Raw genomic sequence first — 27,809 nt, 5'->3', positions numbered from 1 at the left:
TTAATACAACAAATAGACTTAATACATTTGTTATTTTGTTTCTGGGATGATTAAAAAAGGACACAAAGTGATATATTGTCAGATTTAAACTGTTACAGAGGAAATAATAGTTCAGTTTAATACAGTGGTTTAATTTCGTGTACGAAGGAGAAGTTTGTTTTGAAAAACTGTCGAAAACGAGGACAGGAAGTGACAGGATATGTGAGGGGAGAAGAAGAAATGAGAAACAAGGAAACAAGACTGTAACAGAAGAAGAAGAAGAGAGAAACAGAGGAAATCTAGGAGGAAGGAAGAAAGGAAAAGAAAGGAGGATGACAGAAAGGAGAAGGAACCAAGATAGGAAGAAGGAGACGAGGAAGTGATGGAAGGACAAATGAGGATGAAGGAAGTAAGACAAGGAAACACAAGAGGAGTAAAAGGAACTAAGAAGAAGAGGAAGAAGGAGACAGGAAAAGATGGGAGGAGGAAATGAGAGGAGTCAAGTGGATAAGAGGAGGAAAGAAGATAGAGAAAGACATGAGGAACAGGAAATGAAAGGAAAGAGGAAACAGAAAATGAGGATGAAGGAGATGAAAGAAGGAAACAAGAGAGGAAGGATGAGATGAAGAAAGGAATTTAGGAAACGAAAGGAAGTGAGAGGAATGGAAGATAAGGAGATGAAGGAGACTGAAGGAGGAAACCAGAGAGGAGAGGAAGGAAACAGGAAAGGAGAGGAAGTGTGAAAAGAAAATGAGAATAAATGAGGTGAAAGGAGATGAAACTTAAACTGAACGAAAGAGAGGAAACCATAAGAGAAAAAACGAGAAGAGTGAAGAAGAAAGCAGGAGGAGAGTAGGACACCAGAGAGGAAAGGAAATGAGGAGACAGGAAGTAAGGAGAGGAAATGAAAGGAGAAGGTGTGAGAAAGGGGATAAAATGGGAACTGAGAGGAGAGAAGACACAACAGAGGAAGGAGGAGAAGAGAAAAGAAGGGAGGATGAAGGAGGAAACGGAAGAGGAAGAAAAGAAAAAATGGATTTAAATAAAGGAAAAGGAGGAAAGGAAATGAGGGAACAAGGAGAGGAAGAAAAGGAAAAGAAACTAGAAGACATGAAATAAGAAGGAAGGAGAAGAGGAAATGAGAGGAAATGAAGTAAGGAAACGAGATGAAGGAGACGAGAAAGCAAAGGTGGAAACAATCGAAGAAGAAGGGAAGGAGATGGGAAAACAAGAGGAAAAACTGTAATTAAAGGAACCATGAGAGGAAAGAAAGAATGGAGGACCAGAGGAAAGGAAAGGAAACGAGGAAACAAGAGGAAAAGGGAAGAAAAAGATGAGATAAGTGAAGAGAGGAAAGAGAGATGTTAGGAAATGGTTGAAAAGGGAATTAATGACAAAAGAGGAGAGAAAGAAACAAGAAGAGAGGCAGGGGAGCAAAAGGAAAGGAGAGTAGAAAAGGAAATGAGGAAACAAGGAGAGGAAAAGAAGGAGGGATGAAGGAGATAAAAGAAGGAAATGAGAGAGGAGAGAAAGAAACTGGAGGAGGAAATAGAATAAGGAGGAAAGGAAACAAGAAAGGAAGACAATGAGGAAACAGAGGATAGGAAAAAGAAACAGGAGGAGAGGAAGAAGTAGACTAAAAATAAAAGGAGGAAAATGAAATGAGGAAACAAGGAGAGGAAAAGAAAATAAGACATAAAGGAGAAAAGGAAGCAAAAAATGAAGATGATGGAGATAAAAGGAAGAAGCAAGAGGAGAGAAAGAAAACAGGCAACATGAGAGGAAGGATAAGAAAAGAATAAAACAAGTGGAGACAGAAAGGTGGAATAAAATAAAAGAGAAGTGAAAGAAGCGCGCGGTGGAAAAAGTGAATATTCGGCTCAGTTCAAAGGCACGCGGCGATCTGCAGAGGAGGGAGGGAGGGGTGAGGAAGGAGAGGGGTGAGGAGGAGGAGGATGGCTTCCAGATTTACTGTGGAAAGTTGAAAGAGTGTCGGCAAACCGTGCGCGCCCCCGCCGCCGTCTCTTTCTGCACATTCTGCGCGCTCCGGATAGAAGAAGAGGGAGGGGGAGGGAGGGGGAGGAGGAGAAGAAGGGGGAGGGACACTCCTCTCTCTCTCTCTCTCTCTCTCTCTCTCTCTCTCTCTCTCTCTCTCTCTCTCTCTCTCTCTCTCTCTCTCTCTCTCCCTCTCTCTCTCTCTGCCTACTTTGCATATTCCGCGTGCCTCGGCTCGGCCATATGGGAAAATGCAACTGAAGGAATTGTCGGCGGGGAAAAAAACGCGCAGGCAGGAAACACGCGAGCGGAGCGGCGAGAGTTTGAGATCATAATAAGGGAGGAAGAGGGAAAAAACACAAGAAAAAGTTCAATTAGAAGATTTTAAGAAAAGGCGGAGAAGAAGACGGGGCCGCGGGGAGATAAAGAAACCAACAAATTATAAATAAGAAAGAACCGGAAAGAGAGAGAGAAAAAAGAGGAGAATTAAGAGTTTTTTTCCCTTCTTTCTGCGGAGGAGAGGAACGATGTATTGTGCGTACACGATCCCCGGGATGACAGGCAGCTCGCTCATGTACTACTACAACGGCAAAGCGGTAAGACGCGCATCCATCTTCCTTCTCTCTTCCCTTTTTTCTCCCGGGAGAAATCGTGTGAGAGTGAGAGAGAGAGAGAGAAAGAGGTGTGAAGGTGAGGAGTGTCGCCTTTTTACGCACCAACTTTAAGCGGCGCGCTCGGTTCGCCGCCGCGCGTAAAAACGGGCTTAAATCAGCCGAAGTGCGGGTGTGCTTCACGGCGACGCTCCCGTAGCTGCCGGGTAAATAATCTACCCCAAATATGTGTCACGTTTCTTTAAAAAAGAATTAAAAAATCTCTCTAAATGTTGTATTTTTTGCGCCTGTGTTTCCTGGTTTTTACGCACGAAGCGCCTCCAGATTCTGCTGGATATAATCTTCTTTTCTAATTTTTTAAAAAGCAACCCAATAAGAGCATTATTCCTGCGATTGGATTGTTTTTTACGTTGTTGTTGTTGTTGAGACTGACACATGATATTTAATATTTTAGAAGTATTCAGCCTCAAAGTGCACAAACTGCTGCTTGTTTTGTCACAAATTGGCCTCAGTTTTGCATTTGCAAATCCTCAAAAAAATCACTTCAGGCAAGCCTGGCAGTAAATTCTCCTTAATTACTTGTAAATAACTGCATTTAATATAATTATTGGTGATATTCTCTTATTTTTAATCTGCTTTCATGCCTTTAAAATACAATAAATGCAGCAAATTGTGCAAATCTGAGCATGTGAGGTCCACGAATCTACAATTAAAGGCTGGAATTGTTATTTTAAAATGACTAATAGCTGCTTCAGTGTCAAAAAAAAAAATCCTCAAAAAATCCCAGTCTGGACACACATCTGAGAAAGTCATCCAGCGAGTGTGATGCTGTCTGACCTCCTGTGAACCTGTCTGTCTCCCAGTAACCCCCACCTGTAAAACACCAGGAACAGGGTGAGGTGATTTAGAGGAATGGGGGAGGGGGGGGGGGGGGGGGGATGGATGGAGGTGTAAAGCGAAGCCAAGGTGAATGGATTTCACAGGTTTTCCTCACGTTAAAAAAAAAAGAGAAAAAGCAGCAGGAATGTGTGTGAGTCGCAGGTGCAAATGAAAGCTGGGATTTCCTGCAGATCCACCTGTCAGCAAACTGTCTGTGTGACTTTGTCTCAGCGAAGAAAACACGGAGGAAATGAAAATTACGGCGAGGACGGAGGGCAGAGGAGTGTTTCCAATTAAAAAAAAAGAATCCCATGCTTGTGATTTTAGAGCTTTTTTAGCATCTTAGCAAGAAAACGGGTTTTAAATGAAGGAGAAGGAGGCCGGAGTGTGTTGTTTGTGCTCCAGAAGCAAAGACATTTCATCATCATTTCTCCAATATTTACTTTCATCTGCAATTATGTGCAAATTCTTGAAATTGTGCAGGTTTTTTCTGCCACTTTCATTCCTCTGGTTTGCAGTTTTCGGGGCTCAGACGCTCCCAAACAGAGCTGCTGTTGTTCCAACTTCGTCGTCTCTCCGAACCAACAGTTGCCTTCTTGTGTTTTCGCCGCCTGTCGGGTCTCCGGCCTCCATCCGGCTGCACCGACCTCCTCCTCCACTTCCTCCTCCTCGCCGCCGTCGTCCGTCGGGCCTTTTTGTACCTGCTCTCCCGCCGTAGTGGCTCAGGGGCCTTCTTTGTATCTGGGTGCCACGGGGCCCGGCGAGGCTCCGGCGCTTTGTTTGGCGGCTGGATGGCACATTGTGTTGATCCGGTGCCAAGCCGCCTTCCATCTCCTCTTTTTTAGCCCCTCGTATCAGCCTGTCTGCCGGCGTCGCGGCTTGTTTGCACGCCGCCGGATAAAACGCTCGTGAAGCGGCGTTTGCTTTCCGAGCTGCTCCGGTTTGTCGAGGAGGAAACTGGGGCAGGAAAAGCTCGGACAGATGAGCGACACCGAGCAGAGAGAGGCTGAATCGGGGCTTTGGTGTGGGGAGAGCAGGAGGGAGGTGAGGAGGAGGAGGGTGAGGGCCGAGGCCTGAGCTCCGGGTAGCGGCTGTCGGCTCGCTAACTTAAGCTCCGGCGGCTTAATGAGGCAGCAGAAAGCTCGGCTAAAAACAAAAGGCCTCATTTAAAGGCGGCCCGGCCAGCCGGCTATTGTTATGCTAACGCAGCGTTTGAATATTCAGTAAGTTTTAATTAGGAGAGTCCTGAAGAAGCCGGCTGCCAAAAAAAAAAAAGAAGAATCCTGCAGTCGGCTGTGAGCGTCGAAGCTTCAACACTTGTGTTTTTTCCTGCAGTTTATTGAACCCACAAACACACCGAACACTAATCAGGAAATTACATTTAGGCCGCTTTTTGTGAACCGGTTCCAGTCCCCAGCAGATTTTCTTTTAGTTTTTCCAAATAAGTGCACGTTTAAAAACATTTCTAACTGAACGTGTGTTTAGTTTTAATTTGAAATTGAAGTTTTTTTTCTGCAGAAGAGTCGAGGTCAAAGGGCAACCAACATTTTCTTTCTCAAGTATCTCGTTCTGTTGGAAATACTTCCACAAAATAAATCATAATTCACTATTTCTCACGTCACAAATGAAATATATAAATTCAGTTTAATGAATCGGGACAAATTTAAGAAAATAAAAGCATTAGATCACACAGATGATTTTTCCGCCGGCGGCTGCAGATCCACACGTGTGCTTTTTTTTCATTTTTTCTTTTACATACGTGTAAAAAACGGAGTTTGTGTTTGTAGTAAAAAGCGTTTGTGTTGTTGTGAAGCCAGTGTGTGTGTGTGTGTGTGTGTGTGTGGACATCCTGTGTGCTCAGTAGGCTGGAATTAGAGCACAGCGTGTTATGCAATTATAACTTTATAAATAGATGCATTGTGTGTGTGTGTGTGTGTGTGTGTGTGTGTGTGTGTGTGTGTGTGTGTGTGTTTGCAGGCCTCCATCTGTTTGACTTATTCTGTTTGAGCAACTCGAAAAGATGATTTTATTGTGTGTTTTTTGTGTACACGTGTGTCTCGACTGTTATTTATGTGTGTTTATGCATTTGAATATACATTTATATACAGGAGTGTGTGTGTCTTTCTTTGTGTGTCTGTGTGTGTGTGTCAAGTTTTTCAGAAATGCTAAAAAAAATCATCTGTCCGTCTTTGATGAGTGTGTGTTAGTAGTTTTTTTAAACAGTCTGTTGCTTTCGGTTTAGTTTTTTTTTTTTTTTTGCAGTTAAAAAAAATTACAATTAAAAAAATTCTAAAAATCAATATTTATTTAAACGTGTGTGTGTGTTGTGGGTTTGTGTGTTTTCATGACACAAACACTAGTGAACCTTCTTTTGTATAAGATGCTTGAAAATGAAAAGAAAATTGCGACTGTGTGTGTTTGCACGTCACTGAGGTTGTCTTTGTGGCTTTAAAGTGTGTGTGTGTGTGTGTGTGTGTGTGTGTGTGTTTTAAAGCCTTACACACACACACACACACCATTCGTTGGTCCAGGCTTAAACTTAATCCTCCTGCATCAGATTATCTGACACTGATGCTGCCGCTGATACACAAACCGCTGCTTTTAAACACACACAGACACACACACATTCACTGCTGCTGTTTTTTAACACAATAAATTATTATTTTTTTACAATTAAACACAAAAAACACACACACACCTGTCGCGATGCGTTCACTGACCACCTGTCCTCCTGTGTGACGCTCTTGAACGCACCCCTGCTTCTTTATATTTCCATTTTAACCACATTTACAGTGAAGTTTGTATTGAACAGTTGCAGAATTCAGTCATTTTGGTTCATTTTTAAGCATTTTTCTTTCTACATTTCATCTAATCTCTTAAAGAAAGCGTTTTAATCTTGCGTGTGCTTTTATTTTCTGGACATAATTTGAATCCAACAGGAAAAACGTTCACATAATTTTGAAAATAAGCTGGCGCCTTTACCGTCTTTGTGTTTATTTCATTGCACTTTTCCGCCTCTTCTCCGTGACTTCCTGCTCTTCATTACTAATGCAGGGAGAAGGCTAATTAGCAGGTCATTAGTGATGTCATACTTGTCACATGTTTGAAATATAAACGTCTGATGAAGAGCCGCTGCGTTTTAATTCTGCATAAAGGTGCGTTGTGGCTTTGTGTGTGTCTCTGAGTGTGGTTTCCGGTTCATTTGACGCCAGTTTTCTGCGGGTCATTAAGCTCTGACGTTACATTTTAAGTCCATATTTACGGTTTTTTTATAATCTTGCTTCCTGTTTGTTTTGCTGCGTGTGGTTTTGGGGTCGGGGGGTTAATGCAGCCTCGCTCTGTGTCGTGTTAAAATGTGAGTGTAGGGATCTGAAACGGTGCTCGATGACGACGCTGCTGTCGGGCTGCAGAGGTTAGGAAAAGAAAATCAAGTTTGCTGTTGTTATTCGGGACGTTTTATGCTGTCCCTGCGAGTGTGAAGTCCATTTTTGACGTCCATTTATTTCAAGAAAACACACATTTGTCCCTCGTCCAACATGTTTCCTGTAAAAAGGCCTTGCATGGCAGGTGTAGCGTGGATTTCATGAGCACGAAATGTGTTATTTTCTAGAAAAAAATGCAAAATATGCACCACAAAATGCACCGTTTGGTCTGTAATGCACTGATTTTTATCAGCTGTTTTCGACTCGGGTGCTTTGTTTACCTGCAGCGAGGAGTTGTGCATGAAGTCGGCGTTTAGGTCTGTCCGTGAAGGTTTGAAGCCGATATTTGACGTGCTTTTATTTTAAAAGAAAGCAGATTTCTCTCTCTTGCAAAGAGGCCTTGCTTGGCAGGTGTAGCGTGGATGTCAGGGGCCCGAAATGTGTTATTTTCTAGTAAAAAAGTGCAAAATCTGCACCGCAAAATGTACCTTTTCCTCTGTAATGCACTGATGTTTATCAGCTGTTTTGGAGTTGTGCAGGGAGTTGGCGTTTCGTGCTGTCCGTGCAGGTGTGAAGTCGATTTTTGATGTGCATTTATTTTTAGAAAAACAAAGATATATCTCTCCTGCAAAGGGCCTTTGCTTGGCAGGTGTAGCACCGATGTCACGAGCAGGAAATGTATTATTTTCTAGTGAAAAATGCTAAATCTGCACCATAAAATGCACCTTTTGCTACTTAATCTCTCATACACACTGATTTTTTAGCCGTTTTTGACTAAATTTGGGTATTTCAATGCTTGATTTTGCATTTTTTTTCCAAAGATCCAGACGTAACTGTTAACTAATGTGCTCCAGAGTGGCTGCTCATCTGATCCATATCTGAGTATTTACAGTACGGCCTGGATGTATTTAGATTTCGTCATTTATGAAGCATTACACGGAGCGTTCGGACCAGAGATAATGTGCAGCCGATATTTAAACAAACACTTTGCTCTGCTGCGTTTCAGCGACTCGCTGGTCTTTTATAAACCCTTGACTTTAATGTGGAAGGTCGCAGCTGCCAAAATAACGAGCGTCCAGCACACACTCCTCATCGTCGTCGGTGTGTGTGTGTGTGTGTGTGTGTGTGTGTGTGTGTGTGTGTGTGTGTGTGTGTGTGTGTGTGTGTGTGTGTGTGTGTGTGTGTGTGTCCCATATGGGGAAGGTGGACTGAAGCGGCATTCTTGGGATAGCTGGGAATTTCCACCCCGACCTGTCCGTGGGAAGAGCAGCTCCGGGCCTCGGGTTTGATTCAGGTTCTGCCAGAACACGACGGCGGTCGGCTGGCAGACGCAGCTCCGGTCGGTGGATCCGGTTAGCGGCCTTTTAGCGGCACCGACAAACACTCCGGCGGCCATGTTTGGTGTTTAAAGCCCTCTGCTGCGTGGTTTCTGATTGTAAACTGATAAATGGTTTCATCTTCAGCACATCTGACTGTGATAAAACACAGGTTCTCCTCACTGTGAAGCTGCTAAAGCTAGTGTTAGCTTCACTAGCTAACAAAGAAGTTCACATTTTTCAAATCTGTTGTATAAATTAAGCATTTTGATTTGACCTGACTCTGGACATGCTGGGTAATTCAGCCTCCTGGGTGCTTTAGGCTTCTGTAGCGTTCAGATTGAGCAAATAAATTCTGATAAAATATTGATTATTGTTCTTTTCATGCTAACAAACCTTTGTTCTTTAACCTTTTATTAATACTTTCTGGTGGATGATGTTTTCTAGAAGCGTCACCTCAAATAAAGTTCTTTTCTTGATTGATTTTCAATTATACCATCTTATTTTCAAAGAAAAATGACTGTAAATAAATTAAAAAGCAAATATCATTACCCCTGAGCAGCATTTTGGGTTTTTTTCTATGGATAATGGACATTTAGGAGAATGTTATGAAGCAGGAACAGTCCAGGTACCACAACCGCTTGGGCTTAAAAGGTTAAATGGCGTTTTTATTTTAAAATATATATAACTTAAGTGCATTTTTAGGTCCAGTTTCCCTTTAAATGTGCACAAAACCCCTACAAACCTCAACAATAAGATGCTGTAGCCTGCAAAGCAGCACTCAGGGCAAAGAAAACATTTACTCAAGTACAAATCTAAGGTAGCTGTTGTACTTTCTAGCTCTTACACTCCACATTTCTTAAGAAAATACTGTACTTTTTTGCTCCACTGCATTTGCTGAACTGCTTGTGCTTCCAGTTACTTTGCAGATTTACATGCTTGCACGCAAAAACACATAAAATTCTACTGTTAAATGGAGACAAAGCAATTTTTAAATGTAAAAAATGCTTCTGTTTTGCCGTCTCTGCTTCTAAATATGCTAATTTGCCACTTTTTCTGTTAATTATAGACATTTTCTTGAAGTTTGATGCATTTATTGGTCACAACAAGCCTCATAAACGTAAGTTCTAGAAAATTATCAGTAATAATTTAGAAAACAATCAGGAGACAAATCATAATTGAAAATATTAGCTGCAGACCTGCATGAAACAGTAAAATACCTCTCACACGTTGATGCAGGAGTAATAATTATCTGCACTGAGCATTGTTAAATAGTAAAAATGCTGATTATCCTGAGGTTGCCCATTTTATTACGTATTTTCTGTACACAGCTGTCATATTTTGGCTCAGTATTATCAGCACTTTTTAAGAAAACTGTGAAACTACAGATTAAATCCACAGTTTTTCTGTTACATCTGAAATATTGGTGGCACCTGAACATTTTGTGGATTCATTCAGCTCTCTCGGCTTCTTGAAACACGACAAAAAGCCCAGCTGGGTTTTCTTTTCCTTTTTTTTTTCCTGCTGTAAAACTCGGTCTGTGTTGCATTATCGCCGAACGCCGAGGCTCTTATTTCTCACTTCTCCGCCGTGTTTGTCCGTCGTGACACGGTTCTGCAGCGATCAGGAGGATTCGGTTTCCGCTGCCGTCGCTCAGACCTTCGCTTCCTGCGAGGAGCCGATTCTCAACGGCCGATTCTTCTTTTTTTCCTCCTCTTTTCCGTGTTCGTAATAAAGCCTGTTCTCACATGCACTGAGCACAAGCTCAGCAAGCTTAAGTAAGTTAACATTTTCTGGCTGGAGAATAAAGCGAATCTGTGCGAGACACCACTTTAAACCTCAGCGTAGAGCCCCTCTGCACACACACACACCGCTAGAAAACCCACCCAGGGTTCATTATCAAAGTGGAAAATGGGGCTGTTGTCGTTTTGTCGAGCATGTGTGTGTCTGTGCATGCGTGTGTGTCTGTACATGTGTGTGTGAGTGTTTTAGTGGGTCAGTCATGCTGTGGTGAGCTGTTAAGGAGGCTGCATGGACGCGCTGATAAACACCGGACAGCTGTCACACTTTAGACAACAGAAAAAGAAAGAAAAAACTGAAACACAATGCGGCGGTTAGCGCTTTAGCATAGACAGCTAACACACACACAGAGGTTTGGGATGACGGTTTGTGTAAAAAGGTGGACGGATGTTTGTGGACGTCGGCAGCTCTGTCGTTGGATTTACAATTTATTTCCCATTGTTTGCTTCATTTTGTCGTCTGAGTTTTCCTTCGATGACACTAGAGCGTTCTGAGTGCACAACCCGGTCTCTGTAAAATTAGGTTCTAATGCAGCTAAACTGCATTATAGATTTGTGTTTTTCTTTTAGAGGAATATGGTTTTGAAATAAATGTGTTTTGTCACCCGGCAGCTTGAAAAACCCACAAAACCCAACTGGTGGCACAAACCAGAGACCTTCATCAGTCTTAGAATTAAGTTCTATTTTCTCTCATTGTTTACTTTCCGATTTGGTTTTAGCTCCAAAACTTCATGGTTGGTTTATTTGAAAATACATCCTTTACAAGTTACAAGCTTGGATAAGTTTAACCACCACAATTAGCTGGTCACAGTTTGGCAAAATGTCCTTGTTTGGGTTAAAGTACGACTCTTTCTCTACAAATTGGAAGCCATTTTCTTGGTTACTATGGTGACAGGTCCTGCCCCATTTGGTATATGATCGGTTGGCTAGAAAGGAGAAACAGTGAAGCAGTAAAACTGATTGGAAATGCAGTTGTGATACGTCAAAGATGAACGTAATCGGACAGAAAATGTGTAGAAGTATAATTGAGAATCCCCAACCTCGCCCCACCAGGTCGAGGCAGACGGCTGCCTTCCCTGAGCCAAAAGGTTTTTTTTGGTCATTTTTGTTTGTTCTTAGCGGTAAATGAGAGTTTTGTTTGTTTGTTTCTTCCCACTGTTGCTGAGTTCTTGCTCTAAGGTTTGGATTGGTTGGATTTCTCTGTGTAAATTCTCACCTTGCCATGCGAAGTCCGTTGAGACGACAGAAGTTGTGAATTGGTGCACATTAATCAAACAGAATTGAATTGATAGTGCAGTTTGGTTGTATAGGGACTTCATTTTGTGCAAGCTGGGTTGAAATGCAGAATATCTTGTGAAGAACATCCATTTTTATGTATTATTTTTGCAGCAGGAACTAAAGGACTCAAATGCTGAACTCCATTCTGTGAAATGAATTTTAAAAAGCGCATAGCCTCAGTTCCTTGATCAAGAAACAACCTTAGCAGTTACAGGAATTTAACAGGATTTCTTGTTAGACTGAAAGAAAAAACCTAACAGAGGTTATAACTGAATTATGAAGGTTTGTGAAATATGCTATTTAAAAAGCAAACAAGCGTTTTTACACAGATATATATTTGTATTTGCCTTGTGGTGGTAGCATACTGGCCTGGATGTTAGGAGGAAGCTTGGTTTGACATATTTGAATATAAATAGCATAAATTTTCAGCTGCTTGCTATGTAAACCCCACTTCTTATCCGTATAAAAGCCTGCAAGGATGCTTGAATTTGTCTTACATTTACTAATCTTACCTTACTGTTTGATTGCGAGTCCACAAATCTGTCATTAATCCAGATTTTTAGATGACTTTTGAATTATTAATCCTGAACTCTGTCACACCTCTTGGTGTGTTTCTGCTCAGTATCCAAGTATGTATATGTGTGTGTGTGTTCTGGTGTTGGACAGGACAACTTAGCTTGATTCGTACGAGATGTTGTGTTGTTTTTGTGTAGTTTTCTTGTGTAGAATTGCACCGCCGACCCTCCTGCAGCGCCGGTGCCTTGCTTCACGCTGGAGCGACAAAAGGGCAACACAGTCTATTTTTATTTTCGAGGAGCAAAATGGCACGTTTTTATGTTGAAGTGGGCTAGTATCTGTGCAGGACCACGCTATTGAACACACAATCACACACACACACACAGACACACACACACTGGGGCATTGTAGTGATCGTGGATGTGCCATGCTGAGAGGACCGTTGGTTTGATGCCCGTTCTGTCCCTCGCTAGCGCTGCCAGGATGCATGCAAATAGGTCACACAACACACACACACACACACACACACACACACACACAGACGCACACACACATGCGATGTGCACGCACACACATGCACGCGCATAATAACAGAGCCCACAGTTTGCAGCTCCAGCTCCTGCTGTCGCTGCATTAACAACAGATCTGGCTCTTTTTCAAATGGAATCTTAGAATAAAGACGCTAACAATGCTAACAATGCTAATAGTGTAAACTCCATTATCTCGGTCTGTTTTCACTCGACCCAAGATTTGTTTTATGTCGTACGTCTTTTGGCTTCCACACACGCCTCCCAAATAAAAATTACGGCCGTACCTGACTGTAAAAAGAAAAGAGGAACGGCGAGGAAGGAATGATTCAAAGGCAACAAAGAGAAATAAAGGGTGACATAAAGAAAGAACAAACAGAAAAAGAATCCTGCAGCTCCGGAGTGCTGAAGTAATCAGCTCTTTGATCTGCCTCCTTTATTATTCCAGTGTGGGCCAAATAATGCAGTCCTGATTGTGTTGCTGGCAACCGGCGAGCTTCCATATGTTGGCTATTAGAGGCTCTTACCGGCTGCGTCTCCACACGGCTGCTCCAAACTGCCTTTTCTCCAACGGTGTTTTAAAGGGTCGCGAGTTCAGGGTGGTTTTTTTAGTTCATTTATGCGATTAGTGCAACAAAATGTACCTTCCTGCCAAGTAAACTGCATTTCCAATGAGATTTTATGCTGGGAAATGTAGTTTTGTTGTGAAATACATGGAAATTCTCACCTGTCACGTGGTTGGAGAGTTGACTAGACTGAGGTTTCGCTTTCTGGTTCGATTTAGGCCCAAAATATCACACTTTCTGAGGTTTGACGCCAAAATTACCGGGAAAATGTCATAATTTGGGTTAAAATACGACTTTTTCATTACATGTTCGAGGTGTGGCCTCCATTTTCAGGGTTACCCTTCTAATATATGTTGCTGTAAAATTGATTTAAAATGTACTTGTGATAGCTCACAAGCATCAAAAACACGTATACGAATTGGGAATGCAGCGTAGTCATAAAAGCGCCTACTTTTGTGGAGACTTGGTTTGATTGGTAATGGTATTTCAGCTCTAAAGACAAAAAGTTGGTGTTTTAGGTGTTTTTAAGGCTGTATTTAACACTGGAACATCTTTTTTACTTATTGTTTTCACATAGAATAATAAATATGTTAGTTGTTCTTATGTTGCTGATCATTTAATTAGTTGATTTATAGAAAGACAACTGGTTTGATGATTGAGTAACCGTTATGACCTTAATTTAGCAAAAATGTTAAATCTGTGCGATCTGTAGCTTTGCAAATGTCAGGATTTGCTTCTTTTTTGTCAAATGTTGAAGCAAAGTCCTTTTTTGTTGTTGTAAAGTTTGACATTCTTGCCTGATTTGGACATTTTTAAGTTGATGTCAGAGATTTTGAAGTAATCCGATCACAACCTTCAACCAGATGAAGCCAAGTTTGGTTCCTCCTTTGTTCTTCCCTCAACTTTTGTCTCTATACTATTACATTTATCTATGTGTTATCAAAACTTTGTTGTCTGTTTTTAAATTATTTTGCAGTATAGCAAACAAAACTCGGTCACTTGTGTTCCTGTTTTTGTAAATGTTCTTTTTATTACGGTATGGAGGAGTTTACATTAGAATCTTTTGGCTGTATTTCCTACTGAACAGAACAATTATCTGCCATATTATCATAATTTAATGTTGTTTTATGCGTTAGAGAGCTTTAACGTCTCCACATTGAGTCAGAGGATGATTTCATCAGTCCTCACACTTGGACCCAGTCAACTTTGTCACATAAAGACGCTGTTCAGGAAAAATTCTGTTTTTTAGATGCTTGAGGACACAATGAGTGGAACTTCCATCTTGAAACTGCGGTGTATTAATGAGTCTCGAAGAAACACAAGTTCAGATTTCCAGAGTTTCCTACATAACAAACAGGAAAGAACAAATCCTTGCAAGTTGGAGCTTTTTGTGTCATTCGAATATGTTTGATTAAATTTCTTCCATATTAAATATCAGCATTATGCATTGCTGAGCAGTTTCACAATGTTTGAGGAGGGTTGTAGGTGAGCTGGTGTGCTTGAGATGCAGCAATATCAGGAAAGGCTTATTCAAATGGAAAAAGCTACTTGGAAATACGTATTTTTGATGCTCAAAGGTGAGTTTTTAGGGGTTTAATCACCAGCTGTAACAGAACGTTAAAGTATGTCATCAGTATACTAACTTAATCTCCACATAGTTATGTTCCTATACAGCTAAACTGCATTCTGTGATGTAATTTGTTGCTTGTGATGTGGTGGGAAGGTTTGAAAGAGTGACAGTCCACACTGTTAGGTAGTTGGAGTGGTTGGTGACCTCAACTAGCGACTGGATTTCCAACCAGAAACCCATCTTGGGTTGGATGAATACCACTAGTCTCTCAATTAAGTTTTATTCTCTGTCATTATTTTCTTCTTGGTTCGGTCTAGGCACCAAAACTACTGGTCAGACTTCAGGAAAATGTTATAATTTGAGGACAAAATTTGACCACTGGCTATGATATGTTGATTAGAAACCTATTTGTGATACGTTTCCATGAAAATGTGATAGAAAACACAGTTTAGTTGTACAGAAATCTAATTTTGTGGGCAGTAAATTGGAATATTCCTACGTTGCAGATGTTGGATTTGCCTCTGAAGTGACCACCAGGATGATGCTACCATTACTTCACCATCACTTTGTATGTTTTCCCAGAGAACGAACCATTTAAATGATGTATTTCTACCAATACTCTGATATTTCCACTGGTACCAGACTCAGGAAAATCAATTTCAGCTCCATTTTTACCGCCACTGACACTGAGAATAGCTAAATCATGAGTAAATGCAGCCTTTCTGTCCAGTCCTCATGCTGTGGCTGTAACTTTCCATGAGTCCTTCAGGTCCAGACGGACACATAAATAAGACGAGGTGGTTTTTTCAGGCCCGGTGGAAACAGAACCAGGCAGTCGGTCCACACAGGAGGCCGCTACTCTAATCCTTATTAACGTTTTTATGGATCACTGGGCTGAATGGGATCAGAATCAGATGTTCGGGGGGAACCGTCTTCGCTGCATTTGAAACGCTTTAGGTGCGCTTGATTTAAGCTGTCAGGCTCCTGGAACGGCCTCTGAAGCCGCATCATCTCTGGAGAAAAAAAAACACGAAACGAGCGCGCCGCATCCTCTGGCATCTATTGACTGACTTTTCCTTCTTTCTCCGAAATATTTTGTACATCGACTCGAATTTCCGTCTTTTTTTGTGAGAGTTTGAACTAGGATCAAACTGCTGGATTGTGATGAAGCTCATTGAAAAAAAGATGTACAAATTTAGATCAGATGACATAAAAACGTGTCTCTCTGTGCAGTAACTCCATTTCAGGGGATTTTATCACGTTTAATCACTTCTGTCGCCTGTTTTTAGTCTTTCTAATTTGATTATAAAGAAAGTTTGTGTTGTAGGTTGTTGCTGTGATGCACAAAGTTGATTTATCTTCATTTATCCAACCCAAATTTGATGTCATACGTCATTTAAAGCAGGTTTTCTGACTTCTATCCCTTCATTCGAACCATTTAAAAGTTTGTTTATTTGATTAGTGCAAGAAAATGTATCTCCGTTTACAAGTAAACTGCATTTTCAATGAGATTTTATACTGGGAATGTAGTTTTGTTGTGAAATATATGGGAATTCTCACCTGTCATGTAGTTGAAGAGTCGACCAGCCTTCAGTTTCTCTTTCTGTTTTGATTTAGGCCCTTAATATCACACTTTCTGAGGTTTGACACCAAAATTACCTGTTAAAATGTCATTTTTTGGGTTAAAAGGTGACATTTTCACACATTTTTAGGCTTTCTAATTAGATTACAAGGTCAATTTCCTCTGCTCTGATGCAGAAAGTTGATTGGTCTTTATTTGTCTAACACAAATTTGGTGTCATAGGTCATTTAAAGCAGGTTTTTCTGACTTTTATAACTTAAAATTAACCATTTCAAGGGTCGCAAGTTTGTTTATATGATTAGTGCAAGAAAATGTATCTCCACTTACAGGTAAACTGAGGTCAGGGCGTTTTTTTTATAGGTTGTTTATGTGATTACGGCAAGAAAATGTACCTTTGTGTGCAAGTAAACTGTATTTTCAATGAGATTTTATACTTGGAAATGTAGTTTTGTTGTGAAATATTTGGAAATCCTCACCTGTCATGTGGTTGGAGAGTCGACCAGACTGAAGTTTTGCTTTCTGGTTTGATTGAGGCCCAAAATCTCACACTTTCTGAGGTTTGGTACCAAAATTACTTGTGCGACTTTTTCACTACATTAGAGGTGTCTCCTTCATTTTTTTGAGTTACCCTTCTAATATATGATTGGTGAAGCTGTAAAATTGATAAAGAACATACTTGTAATATGCTACAAACGCATACAACCTATACAGAAATACGTGTACGAAATTAAAAGGCACCTCAGTTGCATTAGAACCTACTTTTGTGGAGACTTGGTTGCATTGGAAATGGTGTTTCTGTGCTAAAGACAGAAAAAGTTTGCGTCTTTAAGGATGTATTTAACACAACAACTTATTTTGTTGAATTATTACTATATGGAGTTTAATAGTTTTTGAATGTGGCTGAATATTTGGAGGGTCCACCAGACTTCAGTTTCACTTTCTGGTTTGATTTAGACCCTTAATATCACACTTTCTGAGGTTTGGCACCAAAATGACCTGAAAAAATGTCACAGTTTGGGTTAAAGCTTTGACTTTTTCATGTGTTTTTAGCCTTTTTAATGAGGTTACAAAGCGACTTTCATTTTTAGGTTGGTGCTGTGGTGCAGAAAGTGGATTTATGTTCATTTTTTTTCAGTTTTTCTGACTTTTATCCCTTACATAGAAACATTCATCCATGAGAGCTGCAGGTTTACTCAAACTTTACCCGTTAAAACTCTAAAATAATTCACAAACAACATGAACAGATCCGCTGATGTAACTCCGCTGGCCGGACCCTCTAATGGCTGCACAGTGTCTCTCAGCACAAAGAGGTCAACGAGGTTAAAATCTCTGCAAAAACCCATAACGGTGGAGCTGCAGGATTAAAGCGCGTTAATGTATGTGAGGGCTGCGTTTAGAGCTTTAGTGCTTTTTTTACTGTACGTTTCTAATGATGTAGGAGTAAAAACCCACCAGGAGAACAGGTGTACGCTTCAGATTTCGTGTTTTCATTTGGACGATTAAAAATGAAAATGGCTCTGCGACCCAGAAGCACGACGTCAGCGGCTAAAGATGGACGTGTTTGTTGGTTTTAAAAGGATGTGAGGGCGTCTGAAACATGCAAATGAGAATAAATAACAGGAAGAAAGAGAAACGCGTTTCATTCGGCTCATCTCTGCTACTTTAGGTTTATTTTACAGTTTTTAATTTTACACTGACAACATAATAATCATATAAATGTCACTTTTACTTGCTTTCTGGATGATGGTTAAAGGACCACATGTATTACTGGATGTTCAGTACAGTTTTGTTATTTTGCCTTATATTTATCTGAACTTTTAATTATTTCTAATAGATTCACTACAGATTACATTGTTTGGGGTGTTTTTTGCGTAGTTGTTTTCTTTTTTGTTTGCTAATATGCGTCTAATTGGCTTAGTTAATAAACTAGTATCTGCTTTTATCTGATAAACTAAAGTTTGGCTTTATCTGCTAAACTGCAGTTAGTTTTTTCTAATAAACTAAATTTTTTTAGTTTTGTAATGAACGACATTCTAGTTTATCTGATAAACTACAACTTGTTTTGTACAATAAACTACAGTTTCTAATTTTATAACGAACTACAGTTTTTAATTTTTTAAGAAACTACAGTTTGCTTTTTCTAGTAAACTGCAGTTTTTAGTGTTGTAATAAACTACATTTTTGTTTTCTAATAAACTACTACAGGCTTTTTCCTTTTCTAATAAACTACAGTTTGTTTTTTTTCTAATAAATTAGAATTTTTTTGTTTTATAATAAACTACAATTGATTTTTCTAATTAATTACAATTTTTAGTTTCATAATAAACAAAAATGTAGTTTTTATGATAAACTGCAGTTTCTTGTTTTCTAACAAACTCCAGTTTTTAGTGTTACATTAATAAACTACAGTTTAGCTTTATCTGTAACCAACGTGTAATTTTTACTTAAAAAGAGTTTATCTGATAAACTCGTCTTATTTTTCAGATAAACTACAGTTAAGTTTTATCTGATGGAGTACAGTTTTGTTTTATTTGACAACTTAAACTGTTTTTTTCTGACAAACTACAATTTGTTGGTTTAATCTAATGAACTACAGTTTGAGTCTGTCTGATAAACTACAGTTTTGGAGCTTAAAAACCAAACTATAGTTTATGGATTTTCTTTGATAATTTTCAAATTTGACACAATAAACTAAGAAAATTTCTGTTCCTGAAGTTTAATCTGAACTTCAGTAGGAGTTTATCTGATAAATTGTAGCTTAGTTTGATCCAATCTGATCTGACAAACTACAAACTTCATTTAGTTTCTGTTGTTTGTGTTCAGACTGAATCTGACCCAGCAGGTGAACAGTCGCTCCGTTGCTGTGGCAGCCATCTTAGCGTTTTGGTTTTGGGGTCGTTGCCCGGTGCCGTAGTTACCACGTTCACACCGAGACCCGTGGTGTGTCCTGTCGCTGAGGCAACGGGGCTCGCCGTGACCCAGCATCCCACCGGCAGCCCCCTCGCTCTTCGCCGCCCCCCACCCTCCACTCTCCGTCTGCACCCTCTTCAATAATTAACACGCCGTGGCAGCCATCTTAGCTTTTTGGCTCCGGTTCGTAGGTGCCTGCCGGTCGCGTTGCCCGGGCAACTCGGTGACGTCGTAGTTGGAGTCCACAAAATCTGGCTAAAACAGACGCACACTTGGATTTAACCTGATCACAGAACGGTGGAAAGTGTTTTTAAAAAATCAACTCGGATGAGCTTTTTGTGCTTCTGTTTCTCCACATCTGTTGTCGGACGTCCCGCGTGTATCCGAGGTGACACACATGTTCATCTCATGACCTTCGTGAGTTTAATTTATTTACACGCCGACTATTTATTTATGAAGTTGGAGGAGGAGGAGGAGGAGGAGGAGGAGCAGCTTGAGCCAAGATGCAAAAAACAAAAAAGACCTACACAAAAGTTACACAGGAAAAAATAAATACAGAAATATCACTGAAAGGTAAAAATTGGCAGCTTTAAATGCAGCAGCGGCCTTTTATACGTCAAATATAAACCGCGGGAGTGAATTGATTTGAGGCATAAAGTGGAATTCTCAGCGCTGCAGAAAGGAGAGTGAGTGACAGCGCGATCAAAGCTACAAATGTGCGTGAGAGTACAGTCGAACACACACTCGCTGCCTCCTACACACTTGTTCTCGCCCTGACAGCTTGGCTGCCGCAGAGAGCAGAGGTCTCATTGGCCGCGTGCCCTGCATCGGGCGCTCTGATTGGCTGTCGGGCCGCCTGCCACCGCGCCAGCTGAGAGTACACGAGTGTGTTTGTCACGGTGGCAGGAAGCAGCCAGTGGAAAAATGTCTCCCTCCGTTTGGGTTTTATTCTGAAATCACAGCTCCTTATTTCTGGGTTTTTTCTTTCTTCTTCTTCTGCATCTTTGTGATGATTAGCAGAAGTCCTGTTAGTTGGATTTATTGGAAGGAATCGATCAGTTTGGTTTTACTCGGTTAAAATGAATATCTTGGTGATGAAACACAGAAAAATGCTAACTCCACAGAAAAAAACGAGTCCAGATGCTTTTATTTAGTTATTTTTACATGTGTTTAATCAAAAGAGATGGACCTTAATCCCGGACTATATTGATAATTGAAAAAAAAAAATAACTTTATCATTTTTATCTTTGCCTTTTGTCCTATCTGGTCTTGGACTGGCCGGGCTTCTTCTGTCTTTGGATCTGGAAGCGCTTTTTGCTCGTCTTTTGGAATCTGGGCTCCACTGACTCTTCTTTGCAGCTCCTTAAATGTAAATATTTCCTGGTTTCTTTTGTAAAACACCATTTGTCACCATTTTATAAACCAATTAGCTTATCTGTTGATTGAGAAATCCAACAATTGGTTGATGAACATTAGTTGCAGCTCTAGTATCGATAAGAGGGACATGGACGTTTGAGCTGTATCTGAGCTCAAGTCGCTTATTTTATCAGAAATTGGTTGAATAAATACTAATAATTGGAAAAAATATGAATATCAGCTTGTTTCCAGGCTGGAGTTTGGGGCCCAAAATAAACCATAACCGATTACAACAAAATGAGGAGCGTCAGGAAGAAAAAAACAGTTCTGTTTTCCAATATTTCTCTGACTTTTGGAGGTTTTTTTCTGTCTGAAACACTTTCATCTCTTCCTGTCTTTATAAATATGAAAAATTCGGAAACGTGAAGCAACAGTTTGGTTGACGATTTGTTGGTTGAGTTAGTGGGCGTTGAACTATGATGTGAGGCTCTTGTATTGATCTGTAGTCGTGTTTAAGGCAACAGGTTGGTGCTGTAGCTGTTTATAAACCTGTTTTATGTCACTAAATGCATTATAAGTTTGTCTGATGTCCAAAATCTCTGAAATTTCGGATGATCTTAATCAGATTGTAAAGTAGATCGGTTGCATTTGTTGCACCGTGACGAGATACACGGGTTTGTAGGAGTCTGAAGTTGAAATGTTTACCGATTTAAAGCTACACAGGTGCAGGAGTTTGAGTCTAATTCATAAATCTATCTGTGTTTTGCAGTATGGTGAATTTTAAATCTGATTTCTGTGGCAACATTGCTGCACCGGTTGGGATGCGTTTTGCGTCGACCAGTCGACTACAGCAGCAGTGAGTCTGGAGGAGTCTTGGGAAAGATTCTAATGCCAAAAAAGGAACTTGAGAGGAAGGATTATAGTCCAAACATGAAAGAGAATGACGCCAGAAACATGATTTAACAGTGTTTTTGTAATTACTTTCACCAGAAGAAGTTGGAACTGGAAATTTTGCGTTGTATGGTTAAAATCGCTAGTTGTTTCTGGTTGTTTTGTAGTAAGTTTTTGTGAAGAAATAAGACCATAAGACCAGAAAATGACCCCATAGCAGTTTGTTTTACCAATAGTGAGGTTTCATTGTGACCTCTTGTGGCTGTTGGCAGAAGCAAAAGAAGTGAGGTTACAGTTACAGCGAGTCATAATCTGCCCGAGGAGAAGGTCGGGGTGGATGGACGGGTTGATGAAACACCTGAATTTAATGTTTATTGTAACTATGACTGCTCCATAGCCTTACCCAGTGTTGATTTCTTGTTTTAACTTCAATTATAGATTTGGTTTATTGGTAAAACTATGATAAAAGGTTGCATAGTTTCACCTAGTCCAGATGTTTTTGTGCCTAAGCGTAACACTATCACAGCAGTTTTCCCATGAAATCCTGCAAAATATTACGTTCTAATCATGTTTCTCAGCATTTTACTTACGGGAAAAAAGAATCTATTACAGTTGTGATTCATCCCTGAGCTTAAAAAGATCAGATTTTTCTCGTCCGAATCATCCAGTCCTGGCCGAGGTAATGAGGTCGGGGCGGTTGTGGCTCAGGAGGTGAAGTATGTCGTCCATTAATCACAGAGAGCCACATTGTAAAGTGCTTTTGGGTAGAATAGCTTTAAAAATCCTTTAATCTTTTCGGGGCAAGTGCTGCTGGAATCGAACTGCCAACCGTCCTCCAATGCAAAGACAGCAGCCGGACACTCTCCTTCCATTTCTGCGTTGTGGTGTGTAAATATGTCTGTAACTTGGAGATTGTTGTTAATTACTTCATCAATTGATTATTTATTAAACCACTTAATGAGCTGTCAGGCAGCCAAGTGGCTCAACACCAAATTCTTGTCATGTCTCCTCCTTTCCTGTTATCGTCTTTCTTTTTTCAGTCCGTCATATCTCATTTTCCCGGCTTTTTATAGCAAAAATGAACAATACAGAAGCACAAACAGCTTCGAAGGGATTCAAATTCTTGATTTACTCTGCAAGAGCTAGTGGGCATGTTAGATTTAAGCTGGTTTTTGGGCACGTTTTGGCTGTAAATGGGCAGAAATTGACGCAAAACTGTAAAATGTTGTGGTTTTAGCAGCAGTTAGCGACGAAGCTAAGAGCTGTCCACTCGCTTGCGCTTGTTTTTAGCTTTTAGAATCGTATCCTAGACAGTCTAGAGCTGGTTTTGGTGCAACAAGGCCTCCATGCGTGCTTTTTAGTTCTGTGTCTTCGCCGTTCGGCTTGTCGGGACGTCGCGTTGGTCGCTGCCATTCTCTCCGCTAACGAAGTCTGGCAGTCGGCAGCATGTGGCAGTAATTAAATCAAAGGAAACTGGTGAAAAAGAGAGAGGAGGGGAGAGGGGAAAAAAAAGTCCATGTGGTGAGTGTGTCAGAAAGAAAAGAGGGGGAAAAAAAAGGTCCTGGCGGTTGAAAGGAAAACGGGCGGCTAATAAAATGAGCGTCGTAAAGAGGCGTCACCTGTGGAGAAACGTTTTGTTCTCCGGACTGAAAAACCTGCACCAACGCAGACCTTGTTAGTCAGTCGTACAGATGGAAGATAGCAGGTCTTTAGGAGTAAATACATCCATTATTATCATGATTATTATTAAATAATGTAGCAGAAAATCAACCTGAGAGTTAGAGATGTCATTTAGAGTGACCTCCTCTTTGTAGAATTCATATAACTTCCTTTCAATAATAGGTTAATCTTTATTTTAACCCTCTTTTTATGATGCATGTTTTGTTAAAATGCGAAAGGTCTAACATTTGTGCATGGTTGGTTTTGGTGCAATTCATGCGAAACTTTTTTTTTTTAAATTAACAGTTGATTTCACATTAAACTAAGTGGAATCTTTACAATATATAGATATTCTAGTATTTTTTAGGAGCCCAATGGTTTCAGGTTTATTGCATAAATGGTGATTTATTTGCAAAACTGTCAATAAATTTGCATCTCTCATGTATATTTCAAACAACATGGATCCTGCACACAGCTGAAACACTGAAAGTTTGTCTTCTGCATCCTGTTTCCTAAAGTCTTGTTCGGGAAAAGAGAAAATCTGAGAAACTTTGTTTGGATGAAGACATGTTTCTTTGATGCATAATAATTAGTTGATAGTTGTCGATTAATGTGAGCCTCTTACCAGCTGAAGTTTATACACTTTTCAGCATTTTTAGTTTTTTATCGTGACCACTGTCCATCATGAAGCTCCCGTTAAGTCGTGTTTAATGTAGAAAAGACAATAATGTTTAAATTTGAGACCCAACTGATCATAGCAGCACATCGCATACATGGACGTTTTGATATGGTTGACTTGTTTTACAATTGTGACCAAGAAATAGACCATTCAGTGCAGTTTTGCTGCTGGAAAATACTTCTTAAACTACTCTCTGGTGGTCAGACTACACAATAATGATACACTAAGTTGTCTTTAGCCTGTTCCTACTTTAGTTTCAATGTCAGCAACCCAGAAAATGGAGGAGAAGCTTCAAACGTGTAGTGAAAGAATCATATTTTTCTAACTCTAAACAAGTAATTTTTGGTGCCTGAACTGAACTAGAAAGTGAGTGAAAATCAAAAATCAACAGGTCACAGATTATTTCAAAATAAAAGCATGTTCCCTTCAGAGCCTATTCTGAGGATGCAGTTTAGTTGTAATTTGATGGCACCTTAATTGATTTTAAACCTAAACTGGGAACTTAGTTCCTAAAGTTCACCTAACACTGAAAGAAAACAAGATTAAGGATCCAAAATACAATTAAGCTAACTCAACAAGTAAAAGTCCAATATGGGATACCAGCTTTACTCCTATGCATGACATTTTAGTGACTTCCAACCTCCTTTAAGCCTCTTATAATCCAGAAAGGCTCCTGTAATACATCTATCAGTGTCAAATATCGACACAGGAGGACAAAATATGTACATTTTTTTGCATCTGAGACACCAGCAGCTTTAAAACCACATGTAAGAGGATACCTTGGATTTTCATCATGGATTATGTGCATTTTTAAGAAGCAATAATGGATTTTAGCTTCATTGATCTCAGTTTCTTCAACTTACTTCTTCCTTTGTCACATAAAAAAATCAAAAACTGAAACATTTATTTCACAATGAACTTTAATTGTGTCCATTTCTTCTTAATATGTTGGAGTAATGGAACAAAAATAAGTAAAGTGTGTTCAATTTGTGATTTTAGCGAAACCTCAGGTCCATAACTCAACTCACAAGCATTTTTTTGACAATATAACAACAAATATATGAATTAGAATTGATAAAATATTACATTTAATGTTAAAATTGACCTTTAAAGATGCATGTTTTATATAAATTATCTGAAAATGTGAGATTTTTCACAGTAGAATCCACTGGAGCTCCACTGTGGGCAGTTATGGAGCCTGAAAAGCCGCATTCGTTATTTCTCTCCTCTGATGGATATTTCTCTATTCAGACACACAACACACACACACACACACACACACACACACACACATAGAAACACACAAACACACACACACACTCCCAGACCTCTGGCTATTTCCTGTGTCAGGGGAGACATTATAAAGCCACATTATGTTCGCTATGAGCCTCCATATTCCCCCATCACTGGAATCATCCTGTGTGTGTGTGTGTGTGTGTGTGTGTGTGTGTGTGTGTGTGTGTGTGTGTGTGTGTGTGTGTGTGTGTGTGTGTGTGTGTGTGTGTGTGTGTGTGTGTGTGTGTGTGTGTGTGTGTGTGTGTGTGTGTGATGAGAAGAGGCTACTCAATTTCCTGGGAAAGGAGATGTGAAAGGTTGTGATGCTATCATCCGCACACAGGATTAGCTCGATGCGTCTCAGAGACCCGCATCAAAAATCTGAAACATAAAGGAAGATGCACACGAGTATTGATGCGGTATTGATCTTTAATCATCAATGAAGTATTGATCGATAGATTAGGGCTGAACCTGAATATCCTGAATATCCGAATATTTGTTTGCTACGACAGTATCCGGATATTAATTTTGGTATCCGAATGTTTGCACCCCCCTGGTCGGATGTTACCGGGCAGAACGAATATGCAGCATTACTGTCTTCCCTCCGCCTTCGGCCCACATCGACTCATATCGGCTCATCCCATCATATGATCACATAAACATATACACATATGTCTATGTGATCACCCCCTCCTCCCCCCAGACGAACATAGGAATATTCGGAGCTCGTCTCCTTCCTTTGCCTTCGGCCCACTTCACTTCACCATGTTCGGCTCATCTCGGCTCATCCATTCGTGTTTCTTACCACCACCCGAATGGCCGGGTTGCTGCCGACTCTGACGTCACGCTTCACTTTGTTGCATAAACACAAGAGAAGATGCTGAAGACCTCCGCTGTTTGGGAATTCTCCAGTTTAACTGAAGACAAAACGAAGGCAAAATTTGCGTCCGGCAGACCAGACAAATGGATCCCAATATTCTGGCCGTCTCCGCCACCCCGCCACCCCGCCACCCCTCCCCGGATGTTACGGGTCGGAACGAATATTTGGACATTCGTCTTTAATAGGGCCTGAATATCCGGAGACCAGAATCCACTACTGGGGCCAGCCCTACGATAGATTTCAGTCCATATGATCAGTCTGGGTGTCTTCAGTTGCATTAAAGGGTCATGAACTTTGGTTTTCAGTTATCACTTTTGTCTATTTTTAAGCCAAAATCTGAAATGTTTTGCTCTAATGTGAAGACAGACATAAGCTACAGTATTGATCTTCAGTCTGGAATCTATTGATTGATCGATTTAATTTGACATGATCGCTTTTCTTTCTCTTTTCTTATCATCTGTTAAACTTGAAGAGCAAAAACTAGATTTTTCAAGCTGCAATCATCACTTCAGTCCAGGTTTTTTTTCACCAAAAATGTGACATTTTCTACTTAAAGCTCCTTTAAAATGAAGACATACATGAGCTGTGGTATTGATCTTTAATCAGTAAAGTATTGGTTGATAGATTCAGGTTGATATGATCAGTTTGTGTGCAAGAGGTTTGATTTTCACGCTGCAGTCATCACTTTAGTTTTAGTTTTTAAGCTACAGTCTGAAATATTTTGCTCTAATATGAAGATAGACATAAGCTGCAGTATTGATCGTCAGTCTGGAAGGTATTGATTGATCGATTTAGTTGACATCATCAGTTTTCTTTTTCTTTTCTTGTCATCTGTTTGCATCTGCATTTAACGTGCAAAAAATTTGATTTTCAAGCTGCTATCATCAGTCCAGACCACTTTTTCACCAAAAATGTGACGTTTTCTGCTTGCAGCTCCTCTAATATGAAGATAAACATGAGCAGCAGTATTGATCTTTAATCAGAAACATATTGATTGATAGATTTATGTCAAGATTATCACCTTTTTGTGTCTCACTTTAAACAACTTTGATTTTCAAACTGCAATCATTGATTTAGTCAATTTTTTAGGCAAAAAATTGACATTTCGGGGTTGTAGCTTCTGTAATACGATGCTGTACATGAGCAGCAGTTTTGATCTTTAATCAATAAAGTATTGATTGATAGATTTAAATTGAGTTCATCACAATTCTGTTGTTCCTAAAGTACAGAAACTTATTTTTGAGGTAAAAATATCAGTTTGATCAAATCTTAGGCAAAAACGTGAAATATTTCCAGCTTGTAGAACCTTTACTAATGATAATGACGATACACTTGAGCTGCAGTATTGATCTTCTATCAATAAAGTGTTGATTGATAAATTTAGTCTGGGATGATTCACTTCTTCCATTATCACTTGTTGCATTGAAAGTGAGGAGTTTTGACTAAATATCTGTTTTTAAACCAGAATGTGACGCTGTCTGCTTGTACCACCTCATGTGAAGATGAGCATGAGCTGCAGTATTGATCTTTAATCAATGAAGTATTGATTGTAGATTGAAGTTGAGTCGATCAGCTTTCTGTTGTTCCTAAAGTGCAGAAACTTTGATTTTTGAGCTCACAAGTTTTATCAATTTTTATTCCAAAATGTGACATCTTTTTTCTGCTTGTAGCTCCTCCAATATGAAAATACACATGAGCACCGTATTGATCCTTGATCAGGAAGGTATTGATTGATAGATTTCGGTTCAGGTAGTAACTTTGTGTGTCTTATGTTGTCACCTGTTATGTTTTTAGTGCAGGAATTTAGATTTCAGTCTGTTTTTGGAGGCAGAAATGTGACATTTTCTGCTTGTCGCTCCTCTAATGTGATGATACGCCTGAGCTGCTTATTGATCCTTTATCAAGAAAGTATTGATCGATAGATTTAAATTGATATGACCACTTTCCTGTTGCTCTTAAAGTGCAGAAACCTTTATTTTCAAGCTGCAGTTATCAGTTTGGTCCATTTTTAAAGAAAATGTGAAATTTTTTCGTCTAATACGAAAATACGCCTGAGCTGCTTATTGATCCTTGATCAAGAAAGTATTGATTGATAGATGTAAGTTGATATGATCACCTT

General features: G+C 39.9%; 1 protein-coding gene across 9 annotated transcripts in view; it reads left to right on the top strand.

Annotated features, from left to right (window-relative positions):
- LOC110958083 (transcription factor 4-like) overlaps window positions 1-27,809 on the top strand; it is a 313,148-nt gene that overhangs the window by 206,809 nt on the left and 78,530 nt on the right. The window contains exon 1 of one of the 9 annotated variants that reach the window (XM_051938856.1): window positions 2,183-2,570. The exons of 7 other annotated variants lie outside the window; for them this stretch is intronic. In XM_051938856.1, coding sequence (XP_051794816.1) covers window positions 2,502-2,570 — 69 coding nt within the window. In that variant the 5' untranslated portion in view covers window positions 2,183-2,501. Of the gene's footprint in view, window positions 1-2,182; window positions 2,571-27,809 lie in introns of those variants that run through there. One more of the 9 variants, XM_051938857.1, reaches the window with a different exon arrangement.

The sequence above is a fragment of the Acanthochromis polyacanthus genome, chromosome 18 (genome assembly GCF_021347895.1).
Source record: "Acanthochromis polyacanthus isolate Apoly-LR-REF ecotype Palm Island chromosome 18, KAUST_Apoly_ChrSc, whole genome shotgun sequence".
Taxonomy (NCBI): Eukaryota; Metazoa; Chordata; class Actinopteri; family Pomacentridae; genus Acanthochromis; species Acanthochromis polyacanthus.
The sequence above is the reverse complement of the archived record's forward strand: the minus strand, read 5'-3'. Positions and strand labels throughout refer to the sequence as shown.